This window comes from Pogoniulus pusillus, chromosome 1 (genome assembly GCF_015220805.1).
Source record: "Pogoniulus pusillus isolate bPogPus1 chromosome 1, bPogPus1.pri, whole genome shotgun sequence".
Lineage (NCBI taxonomy): Eukaryota > Metazoa > Chordata > Aves > Piciformes > Lybiidae > Pogoniulus > Pogoniulus pusillus.
In genome coordinates, this window is record NC_087264.1 from 26,295,122 (window position 1) to 26,313,251 (window position 18,130).

The window sequence follows — 18,130 nt, forward strand, 5'->3', positions numbered from 1 at the left end:
TGGGATAGACATGCATGGCTTCTTTGTGGAGTGGGGGAAGGGAGGCGGGGATTTGAAATAAATTGTCTCGTGGTTGTACATGAGATGTGCTACCCTTGGTGTGCTCTCTGGCTCTGTGGAGTTCCTGCAGTGATGTGATACTAACTGTGTTCCTGCAGCGGGTTCCCTTTGTTCTGTGTGGCTTACAGTTACAGTGTGATCCTATGACACTTGAAACACTTCCTGCTTTGTTGGCTTTTTCAGAAAGTTGAGTTGCCAGACAGTCCACGCTCCACCTTCTTGCTGGCGTTTAGTCCAGACAGGTAATTAACTTCTAGTTTGTTCCTGTTTCAGCAGTCTCCTTACAATTACACAAGTATTGGAGGCTTGTGCCTGTTGCGTTGTCCAGTCCTGAGTAGCCAAGTGTGATTCCTGGTTCCTGACATGCATGGATGAAACGTGTGCACCTTCCTAACATCACACCTTTGGGCTTAGTTGATGTTTAATTTTTGGTGTACCCGAGCGATGCATAGTTTTAAGGAAAAGAGAATCTATTTGGCCACTGTGGGATTTCATAAGAAACTTGAAGGAATAAAGAGTGTTTCAGCACAACGTGCTAGGCGATGTAGCACACCCACTGGGATACCTAACAGACCAGAACAATGAGGGTAGTGGAAGCAGAAATGGAGGTGGGGGTCTCTCTTAGTGCCACTTAGTTGGCGTGGAGAACTGAGAATATTTGTTTGCCCCCAGCTGTCACTTGGGATTTCCTTCTGAGCTGTGCACATTCACTCTGACTTTCAAGGTTAAGTTTGTGCTTCCATGTCAGATGAACTTGATGTTTGGATGGACCTTGAAATCTGGCTACAGCAATCTTTGTGGCCATTGATAAAAAAAGTAGCCTCTGTGTAGGTAAGCTGCTGGGTTAGGTGTGAACAGACCCTGTTAAGATGAAGCCAGCCATGGTGTGGTTTAGATGTAGTCTTCTCATGCTAATATTTGTCCTGCCTTCTGCATTCTCAGGACCCTAATGGCTTCCACACACGTGAACCACAACATCTACATCACGGAGGTAAAAACGGGCAAGTGTGTTCATTCCTTGGTTGGACATCGCCGCACTCCCTGGTGCGTCACCTTCCATCCCACAATCCCGGGCCTCATTGCTTCAGGATGCCTAGATGGGGAGGTTAGAATTTGGGATTTACACGTAAGTCTTTTCTGAAAAAACATGTGCTTTTGGTACTGGTGGGTGGTGGCTTTTTTTGCTCAGTTTGTTTCCCAAATGTCACCAGCTAAGAGAGCTGTTTGGAGGCTTTGCTGGGACCTGCCTTTAATAGCATGGAACGGATTATCAGCCACCCTCTTCTGTCTAGAGGGGTGACAGATTCAGGCATGCCAGGTAGATTGTGTTCCTTAGCTGTGCCCGTTTATTTGATCAGAGTGGTACAGATAAAGCTGAAGAACTTTGTGTGAGGTGTCTGTTTAGTTTGTGAAATATGCGCCATTTTTCATTCCTCTGACCGTATCTGAGCTCTCTGTGGGACAAGCTGCTGCTCTGCTAGTTCTACCTAGTCTGGTGGTTGGCATAGAGACAAAACACGTGCACTTGCCTGGTCACTTGGAAATGCAGCATTGTTACAGGCTTCTTGTGACACCTTTACCTACAAAACTACTTCTGTGGTCATTGTTACAAGGAGTGTCGTGTTCTAAATACATGAGTTTGTGTTGAGAGCAGCTGTTGCTGCCAAGAAAACTTGTCACTTCTGTGCTCCGGGCAGAGTCTTGGAGAGATGGCACATATATAAAAGCCTACTGATGTCAAACTTTGTCATAAATTGCTTGTGGTTCTTGACTTCTCACTCAGGGTGGAAGTGAGAGCTGGTTCACAGATAGCAACAATGCCATTGCATCACTTGCTTTCCATCCTACGGCTCAGCTCTTGCTGATCGCCACTGCCAACGAGATACACTTCTGGGACTGGAGCCGCCGGGAGCCGTTTGCAGTGGTGAAAACAGCCAGTGAAATGGAACGAGTCAGGTGGGTTCCCATGGTGGGGGGAGAGAATGTGAGCGAAAAATGGTCAGATCTGGGGAATGTGAGGGGTTCCTCTGGGATGCTGCAGCCTCCACACTGAGGCAGTGGAGAGGAGCATTGCTTGCAGTTCTATGGGCGGTGAAAAAGGCCGTTGGAAGTAACAGAGCAGCTTGGTTGTTCATGTTTGCCATCGGACATGTGCCAAAGAAATGCCTGACAGCTGCTTCTTGTTCAGATATGATCATAATTAAACTTGTCAGCCATAAGGATGAGTGAACCCACAAGTTGCTGCAAGAGTGCTGAGTACTTCTGGATGCAGTTAGAGCTGCTGCCTTTTGAGCAATTAAATAAATGACAATGATGTGACATTCAAGAAATGTTAATCTCTCATTTTGTACCAAATTCCAGTTTATAATATGTATCTACATATTCTTGGCCATTTCAGTTGATACAGCAGTACTTGTTTCCAGCTTTTAACTTCTGTATAGTCTCTTTCTGTAGGCTACAAAATAGCTGCAGCCTTCAGCTAGATAAGTACGTTTTCTTCTTTTTAATGCATAAGCTTTTGGACATCCCTCAGAAGGTGATGATGGTAGTGTGGTAGTGTTCTCCTTGCAAATATTTGGCAGGTGGAGTTTTCTTCCCTGTCGTATCCAGCTTCCTGTGCCACAGTGGGACATGGGCTGATTAATAATACCCTGGCTCTGCTTTTGTTTTAGGCTGGTACGGTTTGATCCCTTGGGACACTACTTACTCACAGCAATCGTTAACCCTTCTAACCAGCAGGTAAGTGGCATGTCAGTATCTGTATTGACTGGCTAATTACAAGATCATTTACATACGTTAACCTTAGTCTGCTTCTAAGCAGCTTTGTGCTTTTCTGAGAACCTGAAGTTCTTTTAAGCTGAGTTTTGTCTCATCTTAATTTGTCGCAGGAGTGTTCTCATGTTATCCTCAGAGCTATTAAAGTGCTGTCCAAAATGTGCTAGTTTTGCTTTCATTGTTTCATTAGTGGTGGGACAGATTCCCCAATGGCCTTCTTGTCTTCAAATACAGCAGAATATTACAACATATGTGAGGTATTATCAATGCTCCCTGCAGCTGCTGACTCTCAGATGCTGATGCTTCTGTTTTTGTGAAGAGTGTATTGTCAAGGCTCACTGGGCTGTAGGAAGAGGCTGTCTGGAATCCATAAAATGAACTTTGGAATGGTCTCAGCTGATTTCGTGCAAGTCAAGGCCTCTAGAAGGGGTCTTATCACATCCTTTCATCTCTCTGGGGTGGTAGCTGACTTTCTGCTGTTCATTTGGAGATAGAGGGTTTTGCTGTGAGGTGACTGAGCTTTGCTTCCTCCTGCAGAGTGATGAGGAAGTGGAAATCTCCGTGGACAGCACAGAGATGTCGCACTATCGCCAGCGTGCTATCCTTCCGTCTCAGCCTGTGAGGCGCACACCCCTCCTCCACAACTTCCTGCATATGTTGTCCTCCCGCTCCTCCGGCATACAGGTGGGAGAGCAAAACAGTGTTCAAGACTCTGCTACCCCATCCCCTCCACCGCCTCCACCACCACCACCTCCGCCTCCAGCCAGTGAGAACACAAGGGCATCTGTGTATAACAGGCTCCGGGAGCGTGTCAGCTATCCCACAGCAGAGTGCTGCCAGCACCTGGGGATGTTGTGCCTTTGCAGCCGATGCTCTAGTGCAAGACTTCCTTCTTCTCTCTTCCCGCACCAGGAGAACGCACCCTCCACGTCTTCTGGGGCCACTGGCACTTCCTTCTCCTCTGTGCAGACAGAGCCTTACCAACCCCCAGAGCAGGCATCCGTAGCGCAGGAGGAGCAGGGGATACTTAACAGGCCCTCTGCTTTCAGCACAGTTCAGAGCAGCACTGCTGGCAACACCCTGCGCAACCTTAGCCTGGGCCCCACGCGGCGGTCCCTCAGCGGGCCCTTGGCAGGCCACCAGTCCCGGTACCAACAGTCTGCAAGAGAGATGGCTTCGGGCTTAGGTGGGTCTGACTGGTCCAGGACAGTGCTGAACATGAGCTCTCGGTCAGAGCTGGAAGCTATGCCTCCCCCTAGGACCAGTGCCTCCTCCGTGAGCTTGCTGTCGGTGCTGAGACAGCAGGAGGGCGGTTCCCAGGCATCGGTCTATACCTCTGCAACAGAAGGGAGGGGCTTTCTGGCCCCAGGGGCTGAGGCGGACAGTGGTGGTAGCGCTGGCCCGAGCAATCCGGCCAGCATCCGTAATGAACTCCAGTGTGATTTGAGGCGATTCTTCCTGGAATATGACCGGCTTCAGGAGTTAGATCAGGGGATTGGTGGGGAGCCCAGCCAGTCGCAACAGGCTCAAGAAATGCTCAACAACAACATTGAGCCTGATCGGCCGGGTCCCTCCCATCAGCAAACTCCACACAGCAGTGAAAACAGTTCCAATTTGTCCCGGGGTCATCTGAACCGCTGTCGTGCTTGTCATAACCTGCTGACCTTTAACAATGACACGCTGCGCTGGGAGAGAAGCACGCCTAGCTACACACCAGGGCAGGTCCAGAGCACGTTTGAGGGTGTGCCTCCAAATACCAGCCAGGTGCAGCCTGCAGAGAGAACCGAGGGCAGAGCTCCTGCCTCTAGCAGGCTGCAGCTGGGCAGCTCTTCCACCCCGCAGGAGGAGAGGACCGTGGGAGTGGTCTTTAACCAGGAGACGGGGCACTGGGAAAGAGTTTACAGCCAGTCGGCTTCAAGCAGACCTGGGAATGTATCACAGGAGGCCTTAAACCAGGAAATGCCTGAGGAAAGCTCAGAGGAGGATTCACTCAGGAGGTAAGATATATGCTTGGCCTTCCTCCTCTATATTTTTTCCTTAAACTTTTTCCATTCAATCTGTTTTTTTTTTGGTATTTTCAGATTTTAAAAGCTTTTCTCATGTGGTCGTGTGCTACTTTATGTAGATGAAAATAGAGACCTTGCATTGATGGCACCTACGGAAGATGTTACCGTGCTGCAGATAGGTTCTGAAGATCGTAAGGACAGAAATCAGACCTCTCAGTGGGAAAGGCAGGCAAAAGGATGGGCTTCTAGCAGCAGATCTCTGTTGAACCGTGCTCTTGGTGTTTCCCAGAAAACCATGGAAGGGCAGGAACACAGGATGTGCTACACTGTCCTTTGTGGCGTGTATCCCACTTATGTGCTGCAGTGAGTACCTGCCCAGAGTAGGTGTGGAAAGTTGAGCAGGAGTAGTGAGAATTGCTTTCTTGAGTGCTAGGTGTGTCTTTTTGAGGTTTTAGTTAAGCTGGAGGGATTAAGAGTAATTTCTTTGGTGTTGCCATATTGGGCAAAACCAGTCAAAGTGCCTTAGTTGTGTTTGGTATAACCCATGCAGCTTGGTTGTCTTTGAGAAAGTGGTAAGTTTTGAAAGTTCTTCCCATTGACCTGAATCTAGGGTGAGCTTGTTGAGGGCATGCTGATCACTGAACGTTTTAGGCTCTACTCTCTTCTTTTTTTTTGAAGAAAGCAATTCTTCTTTGTGTTTTTGTCTGTTTGCTTGTAGGTGTTTTCGGTTTTTTTTTAATTTGTTTAAATATACTTCAGATATCTTAGGAGTAACAGAAGGAGCCAAGCTGAGCTTTGAGGAAAGAACCTATGCTTTGTGTGAAAGTGTCTCCATTGCTTTGTATTGATGATTTGTCCTCTGGTACTTTTGGAGAGGGTTCCCCTACTGGTTTTCAGTTTGACATCCTCTCTGTCAAGTGGTATGTGTCTAATCTTGCTGTTTCTGAGAACTCGATGCTTTGTGCTTTAGGAAAGCAAAGTTTCCAAGTTGGATGCAGATGTAGCTGACTGAGGAGGTTTTGTACACAGGAGTGCCTGAGGAAAGGGAATTCTTTCCTCCTTCCTGTAGATAAGCTGATTACAGTGAGGCTGGAACAGTGGCTGCCTTTCATACAGTCACATAGCAAATAAGCGGTGGTGATCATGAAATTATTATTCTGATTCTAAATCTTTCCTCCATTTTTTTATAACCTGTATCAAGCTGATTACATGGTAACGGTTTTCTTGGGCCTGAACTTACCTGCCTTTAATTTAAATTAAGATATCCCCTGCTTCCCTATTAAAGGGCAGAGAGGAGAGAAGGAATGGACAAATTTAGCTTTAAAATGGCACTTAAGTCTTGCATTATCTTTCCTTTGAAATAGCCGTAAGTGCTTGTATTGTCTCCACAATGTTGTTTCTTCTCTGGGCTGAGTCACTGCAACATCAGAAATAAGGGGAACAAATAACCTTTTTACTGATTGGATGGTTGGCATGTAAATGGACAGTGAGGAGTGGTGGGATCTGTAGGAGTGAACTTTTCTGTGGCAGTTGTGTAATTTAACAGTGTATAACTCAGTCCAAGCCTGGCTAGCTGCTGGAGGTGTATGACTAAATCTGTAGGTCATTTTCCCTGTCACCCAAGATGCTGCCTGATATTGCCTGTTCAGTGGCTATTGTGCAGGGTTAGTTACATACCTGATTGCCTGTGCAAGCAGGTGCTTTTGCTGAGATGATGTGTTTGAGTGTGTAGTTTGCTCAAGCTTAATTCCAGAATTAATTACAAACTTAAAAACCTTTAGTGGAAACCCTTTTGGCATAGGTTACTGAGACGCTCATAGAGACTCTTTCCATCCCACTCCCTCAGTCTCCTGCCTCTGTTACCAGGTCTTTCTTGAGAACAGGCATACTTCTGCTTTCTAACTGAAGTTAACAGAGGAGTACTGAGGTAAGGAAGCTAGAAGTGAGCAGTCTGGCATCAAATGCTCGTGGCAGTTCTCTTGAAGGAAAACTTCATTTCCTTTCCTGTTGAACACATTGGGTGGATTTGAACTTTATTAAATCTTTCTCCTTTAAAGGAAACCTTCATGTGGGATACCCATATCCTGCAGGTGTAATTTTCTGCCCTTCTCAAATTAGCTGTTAGATCATAGAATTTTTGGGGTTGAAAGGCACTTTGAAAATTGTCTAGTTCCAACCCCCATGCTGTGGGCAGGGAGATCTGCTCGATCAGGTTGTTCAAGGTGTCAGCACATACAGCCTGGCTTTGAACACATTCAGGGTTATTTTCCTTTATAGAGCAACAACAGCTCAACGTGTCCCTTCTTAATTGATTTTTGCATAGAATGAGCATCTTCACATCCAGCCTTCTTGTCTCCAGACCTCTAGTCTCTGCTCCCACAACGGGAAGTGCTGGAACTGCTCCTGCAGCCGAGTCCAAAATGTCTGTTAACCTTTGCAGCTGTAAGGGTCCTGAGGTGTAAGCTATGTAATGCTGAAAGTGCTGAGAGATAGAGAAGGGTGGGTGAGCCTTCAGACCTGTAAGGGTACAAGTGATAACTGTATGCTCTTCTAAACGATGTAATTTTGTGCTTGTGGACCTCAGGCATGTTCTTAGTGTTGGACATTCACTTGCTTGTAACCTCTTGCATTCTGTTCTTCTTTATCTCTCCATTAGATGTCCTCCTTGGGCAGTTGAGCTCTATTCAAAGGCTTGCTGAAATACAGATTGCATCTGAAAACTGTATATTCTCATTCCTCGTCCATGGACAGGATCCATTCCTTAACCTATATTGCCTAGCTGAGAAGTACCTTGCTTGGAAGACACTGGCATAGAGGGTCAGTTAGTGAATGGGTAGTTTAATGAAGGCTGTTCTTTGGATTCTTTTGATGCAGCTGTGTCAGTTGGGTAGGGAGAGGATTCTGGTCTCTGTGATGGTGCTGGGCAAATTGACTCAGGCTAATCACAAAGCCATTAATAAGTGTGTAATGAAGCTATTCCTGACTAACAGCTCTGGCTGTTAGGAGGAACGTATTACTGGGAGCTTGGGCAGTAACAGCACTCCTGTCATTTCCAGCTTGACTGGAGAACAGGATGTTGAGCTGTGTGCTTCCTGAAGCTGTGTCAGGGAAACTGGGAATGGTTTATGGTCTACCTTAAACAGAAGTTGGTGAGACTGAGCTTCATAGGATCACACAATGTCAGGGATTGGAAGGGACCCAAACAGATCGAGTCCAACCCCCCTGCTAGAGCAGGACCATACAATCTATCTCAGGTCACAGAGGAATGCGCCCTGAAGGGCCTCGAAAGTCTTCAGAGAAGGAGACTCCACAGTCACTCTGAGGAGCCTGTTTTCTGTGACACAGTAAAGAAGTTCCCCCTTGTGTTGAGATAGAACCTCCTGTGCTGCAGCTTATATCCATTGCTCCTTGTCCTATCACAGGGAGCAAGTGAGAAGAGCCTGTCCCCCCACTTCTGACACCCAGCCCTCAGATATTTATAAACATTTATTAAATCCCCTTTCAGCTTGTTTGAGGCTGCCCTCATTAACTCAAACGTAGTTGTGTGGGGGTTTATTTGTTTGTGGTTTTTTCCCTGTGGGTCTGCCTTTGCTTCATTTCTAACATCAAAGTGAAAAAAGCCTTAGAATTCCCTCAAGTTGCCATGTGAAAAGTGCTGCATTAAATTGTTGATAGAAACTATTGAAAAGATCTGAATGAAGGAGAGAATCACAGAATGTTAGGGGTTGGAAGGGACCTCCAGAGATGATCCAGTCCACCTCCCCCTGCCAAAAGCATCCAGGTGGGTTTTGAGAGTCTCCAGAGGAGGACACTCCACAACCTCTCTGAGCTAGTTTAATTTTTCTGTAAATTCCTGTTAATTAAAATAAATGAGTTGAGGAAGCTTTCTGTAAATGCTGCAGTCTTAGTGAGGGAAAACATTTGGTAACTAAACAATTGTTGCTGTGTGGGCCAATTCAGTTTAATAATGAAAACCCAAACAGGGAATGAGAGGATTTTTCTAGTCAGCTCCTTGTTTGGGAGGAGCTAGTTCCACCTTCTGGGGCAAATGATAAATAGAATCCTAGCAGTGGTCTCCACTAAAACGTGTTTCAGCTCCTTGGGTAATGACAGCCACAGTGCAGTGGTAACTAATAAAACTGATCCAGATCTTCAAATGCCACCTCTGGTTATTTTGTTTGGCATGTCACAAATTATTATCTAGAGACCTAGCATGTTATTTCCCAAAGAAAATCCTCTATAAATGTGATGATGATTTTCAGTTCTGGCATGGCACCCCAGGCCACAGTCTCTTTAGAATGGATGAAGGTGGGGAAAATACACACAGGAAAGCTTTTCATTTAGGCATTCAAGTTTTAGCTACTCATTATCTACTAAGGAGGGCAATTCTGGTATTGCTTACCTGTCCATGGTGACTAGAGATACGAAAGAATTGCTGTTAATGAAATCTCCTATTGCCAGGCAGGTTTGCTTGAAATATGTTTCATGAGGAATCACTTATTATCCTTGTTCCTCCGTTTAAGAAGCTTTGTCTGGCAATTATGTTAAACTTCTCTAACCACTCCATTGCACTCATTCCAGAGGTCAAGTTCTGTAGCTACGGTATGAGTATTCTGTGCCTCTGCCTTATGAATGCATAATGTTTTCACCTTGCCTCACCTCCTTAGTTTGGCAGACAGGATAGACAGTTGAAGTTATCTGAGAAGTCTGAGAAATCTTTGGAACTGTTCTGGGTGATGCTTATGCCAGCCATACTGGTAGGAAGGAAGGAGTGTCTGTGAGATGGGGGCAGTTTGTATTATCTGGGAACACTTGTATGAGATCTTTATTTTCTGAGCATGTGGAAGTGCAGAGTCCACATTGCTGTGCAAGTAGCAACACCCACCCAAGTCTCAGAGTTTACCAAGGAAATGATGTTTGGGTGTGCTTTATTCTGTTGGATGCGCTGGGTGCAAATGCAAAGTGCAGAGCAGCTGCCCTGAAACTATGTAACAAGGTCCAGGATTGAATTTCTGTCTTCCGTTTTGTCAGCTCTTGTCCGAGGACTGGTCCCTCTTGCCTAAGTTCTTGCAATGTGACGTGCACCACCTTTTTCTCTTGAGCTGGGGCTGCGTTGCACTCGTCCTGGATGAGAAAGTTATATATAGGGTTGTGAATGGGATCCGGATGTCAGTCTTATACACTGCCAAGTGAGTTGGGCTAGATTGTCTTCTTCTTAGGAAGATTTAAATGCTCTGCCTCTGGTTTCATCTGTCAGCCAAACATAGACCTTTGCTCCCTGCTCAATAGGCATGTGAAGGCTTGACATAACACCAGGCGCAGCAGGATGGTGGTACCCTTCTCATGTACCTGGGCAGTACAGTGACTCCAGCTCATGTCACATCTCTCTCTGCTTTTGATGGCCTTTCTGGCAGTACATAGCTCTCCATACCTAAAGCAGACATGAAAAGAAACACCTAGTGTGTTCTCCTTGGAATTTCTCAGGACTCCGTTCCGTATTGCTTTGCTGCCACAAGGGGGTAATGTTGCTTCTGCTCCTTGCTGTCCCCGGCCCCTCGCGGAGCTAGAAAGTTTGAGTTCTTGTATGAAAAAACAAGGTAGCCTGAGGACCCCTTCCCCGGTCCTAAATACAGCTTATCTCCTTAGTTACCATACATTTGCAAGTTCTTTAGTGTTTGGGGCAAGGCGTGAATGGAAATCCAGAGAGGAAATGGCTCTTATACAGAATGCAAAGAGAGCTGAGCTTATCCTCTTGGCTTGTGTAAGGGTTTGAAAGGGATAGAGGTGGATCTGAGGTGAAGGCAGGTATTTGGTAGTTCTGATATGTAAATGTCCCTGAGTTAGAGCTGTAAAAGAACCTCGACGATTTCTTTCTCATTGTCAACCTAGCCTGGAGCAGACCTTTCTTTGCAGTCTGTCTTCTCAAAGGTTTTGTTTGCATTTAAATGAATTCTCATCCATCCTCAGAAGAATTCCTTAAGATGGGGCTTATTTTGTGGAGGAATGTCTGGCAGATGTAGACTGAAGTCGGGGCAGTTGCCTTTGCTGTGGGGCTGTGCTTACGTTCTTGTTCGGGTATGCTTTGAGCTATTACGTTTTTGGTCTTAAGAAGGCCATGAATATCTTTGCCGGTTTTGTTGTTGTTCCTTTTTCTAATGCGAATAGGCACGACTCCCTCGTGGCCGTGAGGGGATGCCTCGTCTGATTCTAAATTGTGTTGACTTGTGAAATAACTGGGACCAGTCTGTGGTTAAAGTCGACTGACAGGCTAGGAACACTGCCATTCCTTCCCAGCAGTGGCGAGTGTTGTATGTAAAATGGAAAACAGTACAGTCCCTCTTGCAGCTTGTGCTGGAACCTGAGCTTCTGATGTGCTGCTCTGGTTTTTTATTTAAATGACCAGGCTGTTCAGATCTCTCTCTGTAATTGGCGTCTGGTGGCCTTCTTGCTGTGTAAAGCACTGAATGATAAGGTGCATGTCACTCAAACCCTACCCTTAAAACACTCGGAATATTTCCTTGCCCCTTGCTGTGGGTACAGTTACCTTCTGGGAGATGCTTCTGTGACTGAATTTTACTATTAAAATAAGATAAGTGCTATTTTTTTCTGGAGGGAATGAACTAAAGCAGGAGGGAACTGCCTTGCCTAAAGCTACAAAATGCATCCAGTGGTGGAGACAGAACACACTTATTGCACTCTGTTTTGTTCCTTATTTCAGAAACCCTAAGTTGTTACTACATTTCCTTAATTGTGTACATCAGTTGGGGCTTGATTCTTCAAGTATTTAATAGTATCTGTCGCCAGAGTGACATGTTGAATTCACTGAAAAATGGGGACTTGAGCAGAAGAGGGACACACCTCTGAGCTCTGGAGAAGCCAGGCAGCAGAACGCCAGTGGGAATGTGGCCTGTGCCAGATGTAGGTGGGCCTACCCAGTGTAATTTCCCCTCATCCCTTTGTTTAGGCACATTACTTGTGGAAACCATGGCTGGTGTCCTAGCATTTGTAGTTTGGACTTTCAGCATTTTGTTTAAACTTGCGGTGTTGTAGACTTTACCTGTGATGTGAAAGGAAGGCTTCTCTGGCAAACCTTCCAGCCCCCATGTGCAGTAATGGAATACTTTTGGAGAAGTTTATACTGTGCTGCTTTCAGGTTTGGTAAGAAATAATTTCAAAGATGCTAGTTACAATTCTTGAGGGTGATGATGATGAGAGATAAGTAACGTTTTAGCAGCTGGTGAGGAACTGTGGGGTGTATAGTAGCTATAAAGGGATTTGCAAGCAGAGATAAGAGGTTTGGGTTTGTGATTAGGAGAAGGTGCTTGAGAGGAGAAGACTGAAACTGTGGGGTGGGGGTGTGATTCTGGAAAAGTTAGCCTGGACACATTGCAGTGAGTGAAGACCTAATTTATCAGTGCTGAACATCAAGTAAAGTAATGATATGAAGGTGACATGAACATTTAGACATTCTAATTAGTCATGTGTATGGGTGAGATGTGCAGGCTGCGGTCAGACGTGGCAAGTATTGTTTGTTTAGCCTTCTTTAAAAATGGGAAATGCAAGTTAGCTTGATCACGAGAATGTAACCACAGTCTGAACTCTAGGAGTGGTTTCCATGATGTCAAAATGGTCAGTTAATGTCTACATGAGCTCTTGTGTTACTGCTGCCACATTTCTGGCTTTGTGGATTTCCCAAAGAGGGCCTGCTGTCTCTGTGGGCAGGACAGACTTCGTTCACTGATGTGGTAGAAGTACTGCTAAGTTGTTACACAGAAGAACAAGTGAAAGAGTTGCTTGTTTTGTTGCACAAAAGTTCCTTCCTCTGCCCTCGCTGATTTCCTGTAAAGTTGCTAGAAACCTTTTACTTCATTACTGAGAACTGGTAGGGAGGAAAAATGATGCCTTTTCCTTTGTGTCTTGCAGAGATTAATAGAGGTCATTCCCTGCTGCTGGGCTTCCCCAAGTAATTTGGAAGGCAGCCTTGCCACACTTGCAGAAAGGCTTCCCTTTACCCTGGACTGAATTTCAGTATATATGAATGACTGTAGCACACAAAAAGAGATCCTTTCCCCACGTTGCTGTTACAGCATCTTGGCTTGCAAATGAAGCAGGTGTAGAAATAACTGCTTTCTCAAATGCTTTCACATTGTTTCTCCAGTCAAAGCACTGCCCTTCACCTGTGTCTTTTTTTGGTAGTCGAGGAATTCATCTATAAATCAAATAGGAAAGTTTCTCTGTGGTCTCCAGGAATCAGAGATCTGTTTTCCCATAGGTGTGTCTGTGACACTGTTCTGTGGGACTTCACTTTGTGTTCACCTACTCCAGCATGGCAGCAAGGGAACTTGCTGACATTGGGTCCCAATGATGTTTCTTAATGAAGAAACTGAAGAGATACATGCTTCCAAAACGGCTTACATTTTTTTTTCCTTCTACTGAAGAGTAATGACATCTACAGTTGAGTGAGTTTTGGTTTTTTTTGTTGAGGAAGGCCTATATGAGATGACCATACAACAAAGACTTTAGATAAACACAGATGCTTAGAAGTTGAAAGCTGACTGATTTCAAACAGATAGCTGTTTGAGCGTGCCATAAACATGTCAGTTCTCAGCTTTGGTGCAGACAGGGAAGAAGTGTGAATAGCTTCCTCCTCTTGAAAGCCCTGCTTTGTGAAGGCTGCCTGTCTGCACATGGCTTCCCTGCAGCCTCCTGATCCAGCTGCTGCAGGGTGTGCAGCACGTCCTGAGAAGCTCATTTGACTTGAACAATTGCTCCTGTTCCCATTTTTTTCTTCTAAGCATTGATTTCATGTAGTAGTCTATTTAGGGGCTGGTGCTTAGGTCTGTAATCTGCTTTAACTAGCCCTGGCTCCTAGAGCTTGTTGTCTGGTGTCAGGCACTTGACAGAAAAGAGATGGTTTTAACAGTAAAGTTTTGGTTTTTTGTTTTTTTTTCTTTTGCCAAGTAGCAAGTTATGGACAAGCCCACAGACCTGCTATTTCAGCCCTTCTTGCTCAACTGAAAGGTTTCCATAGCTTTCCTGAGTTTGGGGAGGAGCTGGAGATTCCTCTCTCTTATGCTAATACAAGCCCTTAATCATTTGATGTGCAGTCACATGTATTTGTGTTCCTACACTCAGTCTTCACCCTCTATAAATTCTTGCACACAGCACGAATGATGTGCCTGGGGACAGAGTGCCCTCATCCAATTATTTCCTCCTTAGTACAGAATCTGGGCTGGAGAACTTGCAGTGGAGCAATGTGCGTCTTATCTTTGGGCCTGGAGCAAGAGAGCAGGGAGGGACAGACCTACAATCTGACTCAGTAATACAACAGTAACCAAAATAGTGATGACTCTAGATTTCTCCACTTGAGCTGTTCTGGTGTGTTGAATTGCTAACATGCATTTTAAACATTTTGCACATACATATTTAACTGATTGTGCCAAATGGCTGTGTGATGATGTAACTGACCCCTTTCCTTGCTCTTCTTGAGAAAGCACCTGCTGGAACTGAAGGCTGTGAATAAACAAGGTTCATTATCTGCTAGGAAACTGATTCATTTTTCTGCTTGAAATGCATTAGTATCAAATTCTTCCCCTGTCTTCCTGATGTAAGAGTCTGAATTGACCTGACAGTCATCTATTGGCCTGACTCTATTACTCTGGCCTGAGCAAGGGCGTTTTAAATGGAGTGATTGATGTGTGGCAGGACCTCTGTTATCAGTATGGCTTCTGCTCCTCAGGAAAGACACCTCCTCTTCAATTCCCTATGGAGAAGCAGAAGCCCTATGTAATTATCCCAGAAGCTGACGCAGATCTGTGTGCGTGGGTAAGCAGGGATTTCTGTCCATACAATCTGTGGTCTTGCAAACTCCCAGAACAAAGAGAATTTGAAGCAGGCATTGTACATATGAAGGTACAGAGAATAGGCCTTAGAAGAGTAGAACTGTCTACACACTGAGGGAGTTCAGTGTGTTGGTCATGTTCCAGCTGTGCTTTCAAGCCTGTTGTTATAACCATGATCAACTAGGAACCGATTCTCTCTAGCCTGCATTTCTGATACAATTGCATGTTGCTGAGCATCTAGGTGGAGGAATGCAGTATCTGTCTTCAACTTGGCTGCCCCTCTCTGAGCACTGGTATAGAGTGAAACAGCCCATGCAATAGCTTGAGCTCATTTAAATTTCTTCTGTCATGGATGCGTGCTTCCTCTTGCCTGTTAAAACAACACATTAATCATTCCCTGGGTGCCATCTGATGAGGACCTCTGCATAATACTTGCTCATCTTTTATTCACCTTTTCAACAGATGAAATGTTAGATTAACAGGGTGACCTTGGGCCCACTTGGAAAAAAAATCTGTCCTTCTCTTCAGAGCCACTGACCTTCCCTATGCTGAGCTGCAGAGGTACTGTGTAGCTTCCTCAGCATCATGTGATAGGTGGAGATTGAAGATCTTTGTCCAAAAAGCAGAGGTGCAATAATAGCATGATTCATCACGTGGTATTACTTTTTAGTTAAACAAAAGCAGGTAAACTTTAAAGGCTTAATCATGTTCTTCTAGAAACTCTGCTTCCTACCTTGTGATTAGCAGGACTCAACTCTCAAAGCTTGTTTCTGCTGTTTGAACTCTTACCTGCAGTTCTTTGTTTCATGTAATTCTGTTCTCACAGAGATGCTCCTTCCCACCCTGGCTGAAGACCTCATGTGCTGCCTTTTGTCAGCTCATTTTCTGCAGGATTCCTGCCTAGCATTGGTGAAAAAGATTTTATTTTTTTTTATGGTTACACTGTCCTATGTCAAACTGCTTCTCTGACACCTCCACACCTCCAGCTGGGAAGGATGTCTTCTCTGTCCCTGGTTGCCTTTCAGAGTTCTTTCTCACATACAGGCTGAAGTGTTGTACAGAGGTCATGATTGGGATGTATCCATGATCACATATTGCGTCTTTGTTGCTCCTTACCCTAAAGAAGGAAAATTTTCTTGCTGAAGGTGTTTACTGTTTGGAATAACTTAAAGTGGTGAGAGAATGCTTAACAGGACTTGAATACTCATAAGAAAAGGAGCCATCAGCTCTCCTTCCTCAATGAGGATGAGTGGTATAGCAAAGATAGCTCCTCCATGCTCTTGTTTATAGCTCAGAAGTGAGTAGTGAGATTTTAATCAGCACTGGAATTCTCGGAGCATTTATCTTCTGCAGTGGTTACAGCTGTCTTAAGAAGAGTTAGACAGTTTTGTTTGACTGTTGTTTCTCTTCTAATCTTCTGACCTGAGTTCAGCCTTGATGCCAGGCTAAATATGTCTAACCATAACCATGTGAAAGCTGAAACAGTCTAGAAAAGTTATCTTAGAGGTATAAGAGCAGATCATGTTAAGGACTTAATTTTAGAAATCATATTTTCAGGCAATCTTTAGAGCTGCATACTGATTGCTTTTTTTATTTTAAGCTTGAGTATGAAACTGGTGATGTCAAACAGAAAAACACTATTGCTAAGAACTACAAAACTTGGATGGAAAATGAAGCTATGGAATAAAACACTCGATGGTTTCTGCTTCTGTGATTTCAGTTTGCTCTTTCCAAGGAGGAGACGCAGTACAGAAATGACTGAAAGAATTTTTCCTTGTTCTTCTTAGAAAAGGGAAGGGAAATAAATACAAACCCATGCCAATGGAATGAGTTGCTTGAGGGTTTGGGGTAATTTTTTTTTGTTTAATAGTTTTCTAGTGTTCTAGCAAGCCTGTAATTGATCTCTGTGAATTAATTGAGCTTATTAACAGTTAATAATTGAGCTTGGGATCTGAGAGAGGGTAGCAGTGTTATTAGGCAGCTGGAGAACATTCAGCTGTCTTCATGCTTCAGCTTTCTTGTTATCTTTAGGTTAAACATTGCTTTGCTATAAGAGGAAGATGACCAAAGGGAATTGAAGGTTTTAAACCGTTGCCATTCTTTATGTTCATATGAGGAACCACAGGAGCACATCCACAGGGACGAGTACTCAGGAGAACTGACTGCTGGCTGTAAATCAGAGGGCTGGGAAAGGCACACAATAGGAAGTAGTGCAGTAATTTCATCTCCAGATGGGCAGTAGGGAATATAAAAGCCTTTCCAGGGAAGGTATAAAACCTGAGGAGGAAACTCATAGAAGCTGCCAGAAATGTCAATAGACTTTGTTTCAAAGGGCAACTGTGAACTGCTCTGTCTTGATCTCTCTTCATAGCTGAAAGCTGGGACTGTGATAGGACTAGGTGTACTTACTGTCCTTGGAGTGCTTCGTTTTGCTGGTTTTCTCTAGTTGTTGGTGTGCAGCAGCAGCTTAGAAGGATGGCAGGTGACTGAACACCCTTTTGATTTTAAGAAAACTAAGCCTCAGGGCTGTTAGCACCTCCCTTTTGCATGTGGAGGAAAACTCTTCCCTCATTGCTTGGACTAGTGCTCCTCAGTAACGTGCATGCTGTGACAGCAAATCTAAGGTGAGATGTAGGAATTGCATGTCCTTAGAAACTGTTACTGAGAATTTAAATTTGCTGCATTTAAGTATCTTCTCGAAGCCTGCCAAGATGAATCATGCTGTCGCAAGAGGCTTTGGTGATCCTCGCCCCCGTGGGAGAGTGTGGGTATAGTCCAATGGCGATGTGCTGTGAGGAGGTTGCTTCATGACTTTCATTCTCCTTGAGGTGCTGCTTCTGGTATTCGGCTGCTTCAGCCCTGAGAAATTTCCCTTCTCTGCTTGTAGTGTCTTGTGTTCATGTGCTCTTTCACTCTCCCTTGTGCCCTGTAACTTGGACCTTGGTCCTTGCCCAGCTTGCAAGTGATTGCTGCTGTTTGCAGACCTGAGGTAAGAGAGCCCATGCAGAGCAGCAATTCCATAGCTACTGATGCCTGACAGAAGAGGAATCTACTGGGATCTCAGTGCTTCTGAACAGAGATAATTGATGTCTTCTCGTAGTGCTTTTAATAAAAACAAACCAACAAAGCCTACAACCCCCCCACCCCTCCTATTTTAGCAAGCTAGGACAGAAGAATTGCTCAGGGTGAGCAGAGTTAATCTTCATTGTGGCATTGACTGACAACTTGGAGGATGATAATGTGTGAATTGTTTTTTTCATTTTTTTCTTGATGAGCGGGGGAGGAGAGTGGAAATTGCAGTTTCTCTGATAATTGTACTTTAGATGTCATTTGTGACAATTTCATATTGTCTAGACAGAGATGGTGGAGCAAGTGCTTCCACAGAGCCTTGTGTTAGCCTTTTACATATCTGGGTAGCGAAAATGGGGGTTATGCTCTCACCTCTGG

The 18,130-nt window shown here is 44.8% G+C and overlaps 1 protein-coding gene across 2 annotated transcripts in view; it reads left to right on the forward strand.

Annotated features, from left to right (window-relative positions):
• Nucleotides 1–18,130, forward strand: part of AMBRA1 (autophagy and beclin 1 regulator 1) — a 142,235-nt gene that overhangs the window by 12,007 nt on the left and 112,098 nt on the right. For both annotated transcript variants that reach the window (XM_064145311.1, XM_064145320.1), the window contains exons 3-7: nt 244–302; nt 1,003–1,186; nt 1,844–2,016; nt 2,733–2,799; nt 3,373–4,832. In XM_064145311.1, the coding sequence (XP_064001381.1) occupies nt 244–302; nt 1,003–1,186; nt 1,844–2,016; nt 2,733–2,799; nt 3,373–4,832 (1,943 nt within the window). The remainder of the gene's footprint in view (nt 1–243; nt 303–1,002; nt 1,187–1,843; nt 2,017–2,732; nt 2,800–3,372; nt 4,833–18,130) is intronic.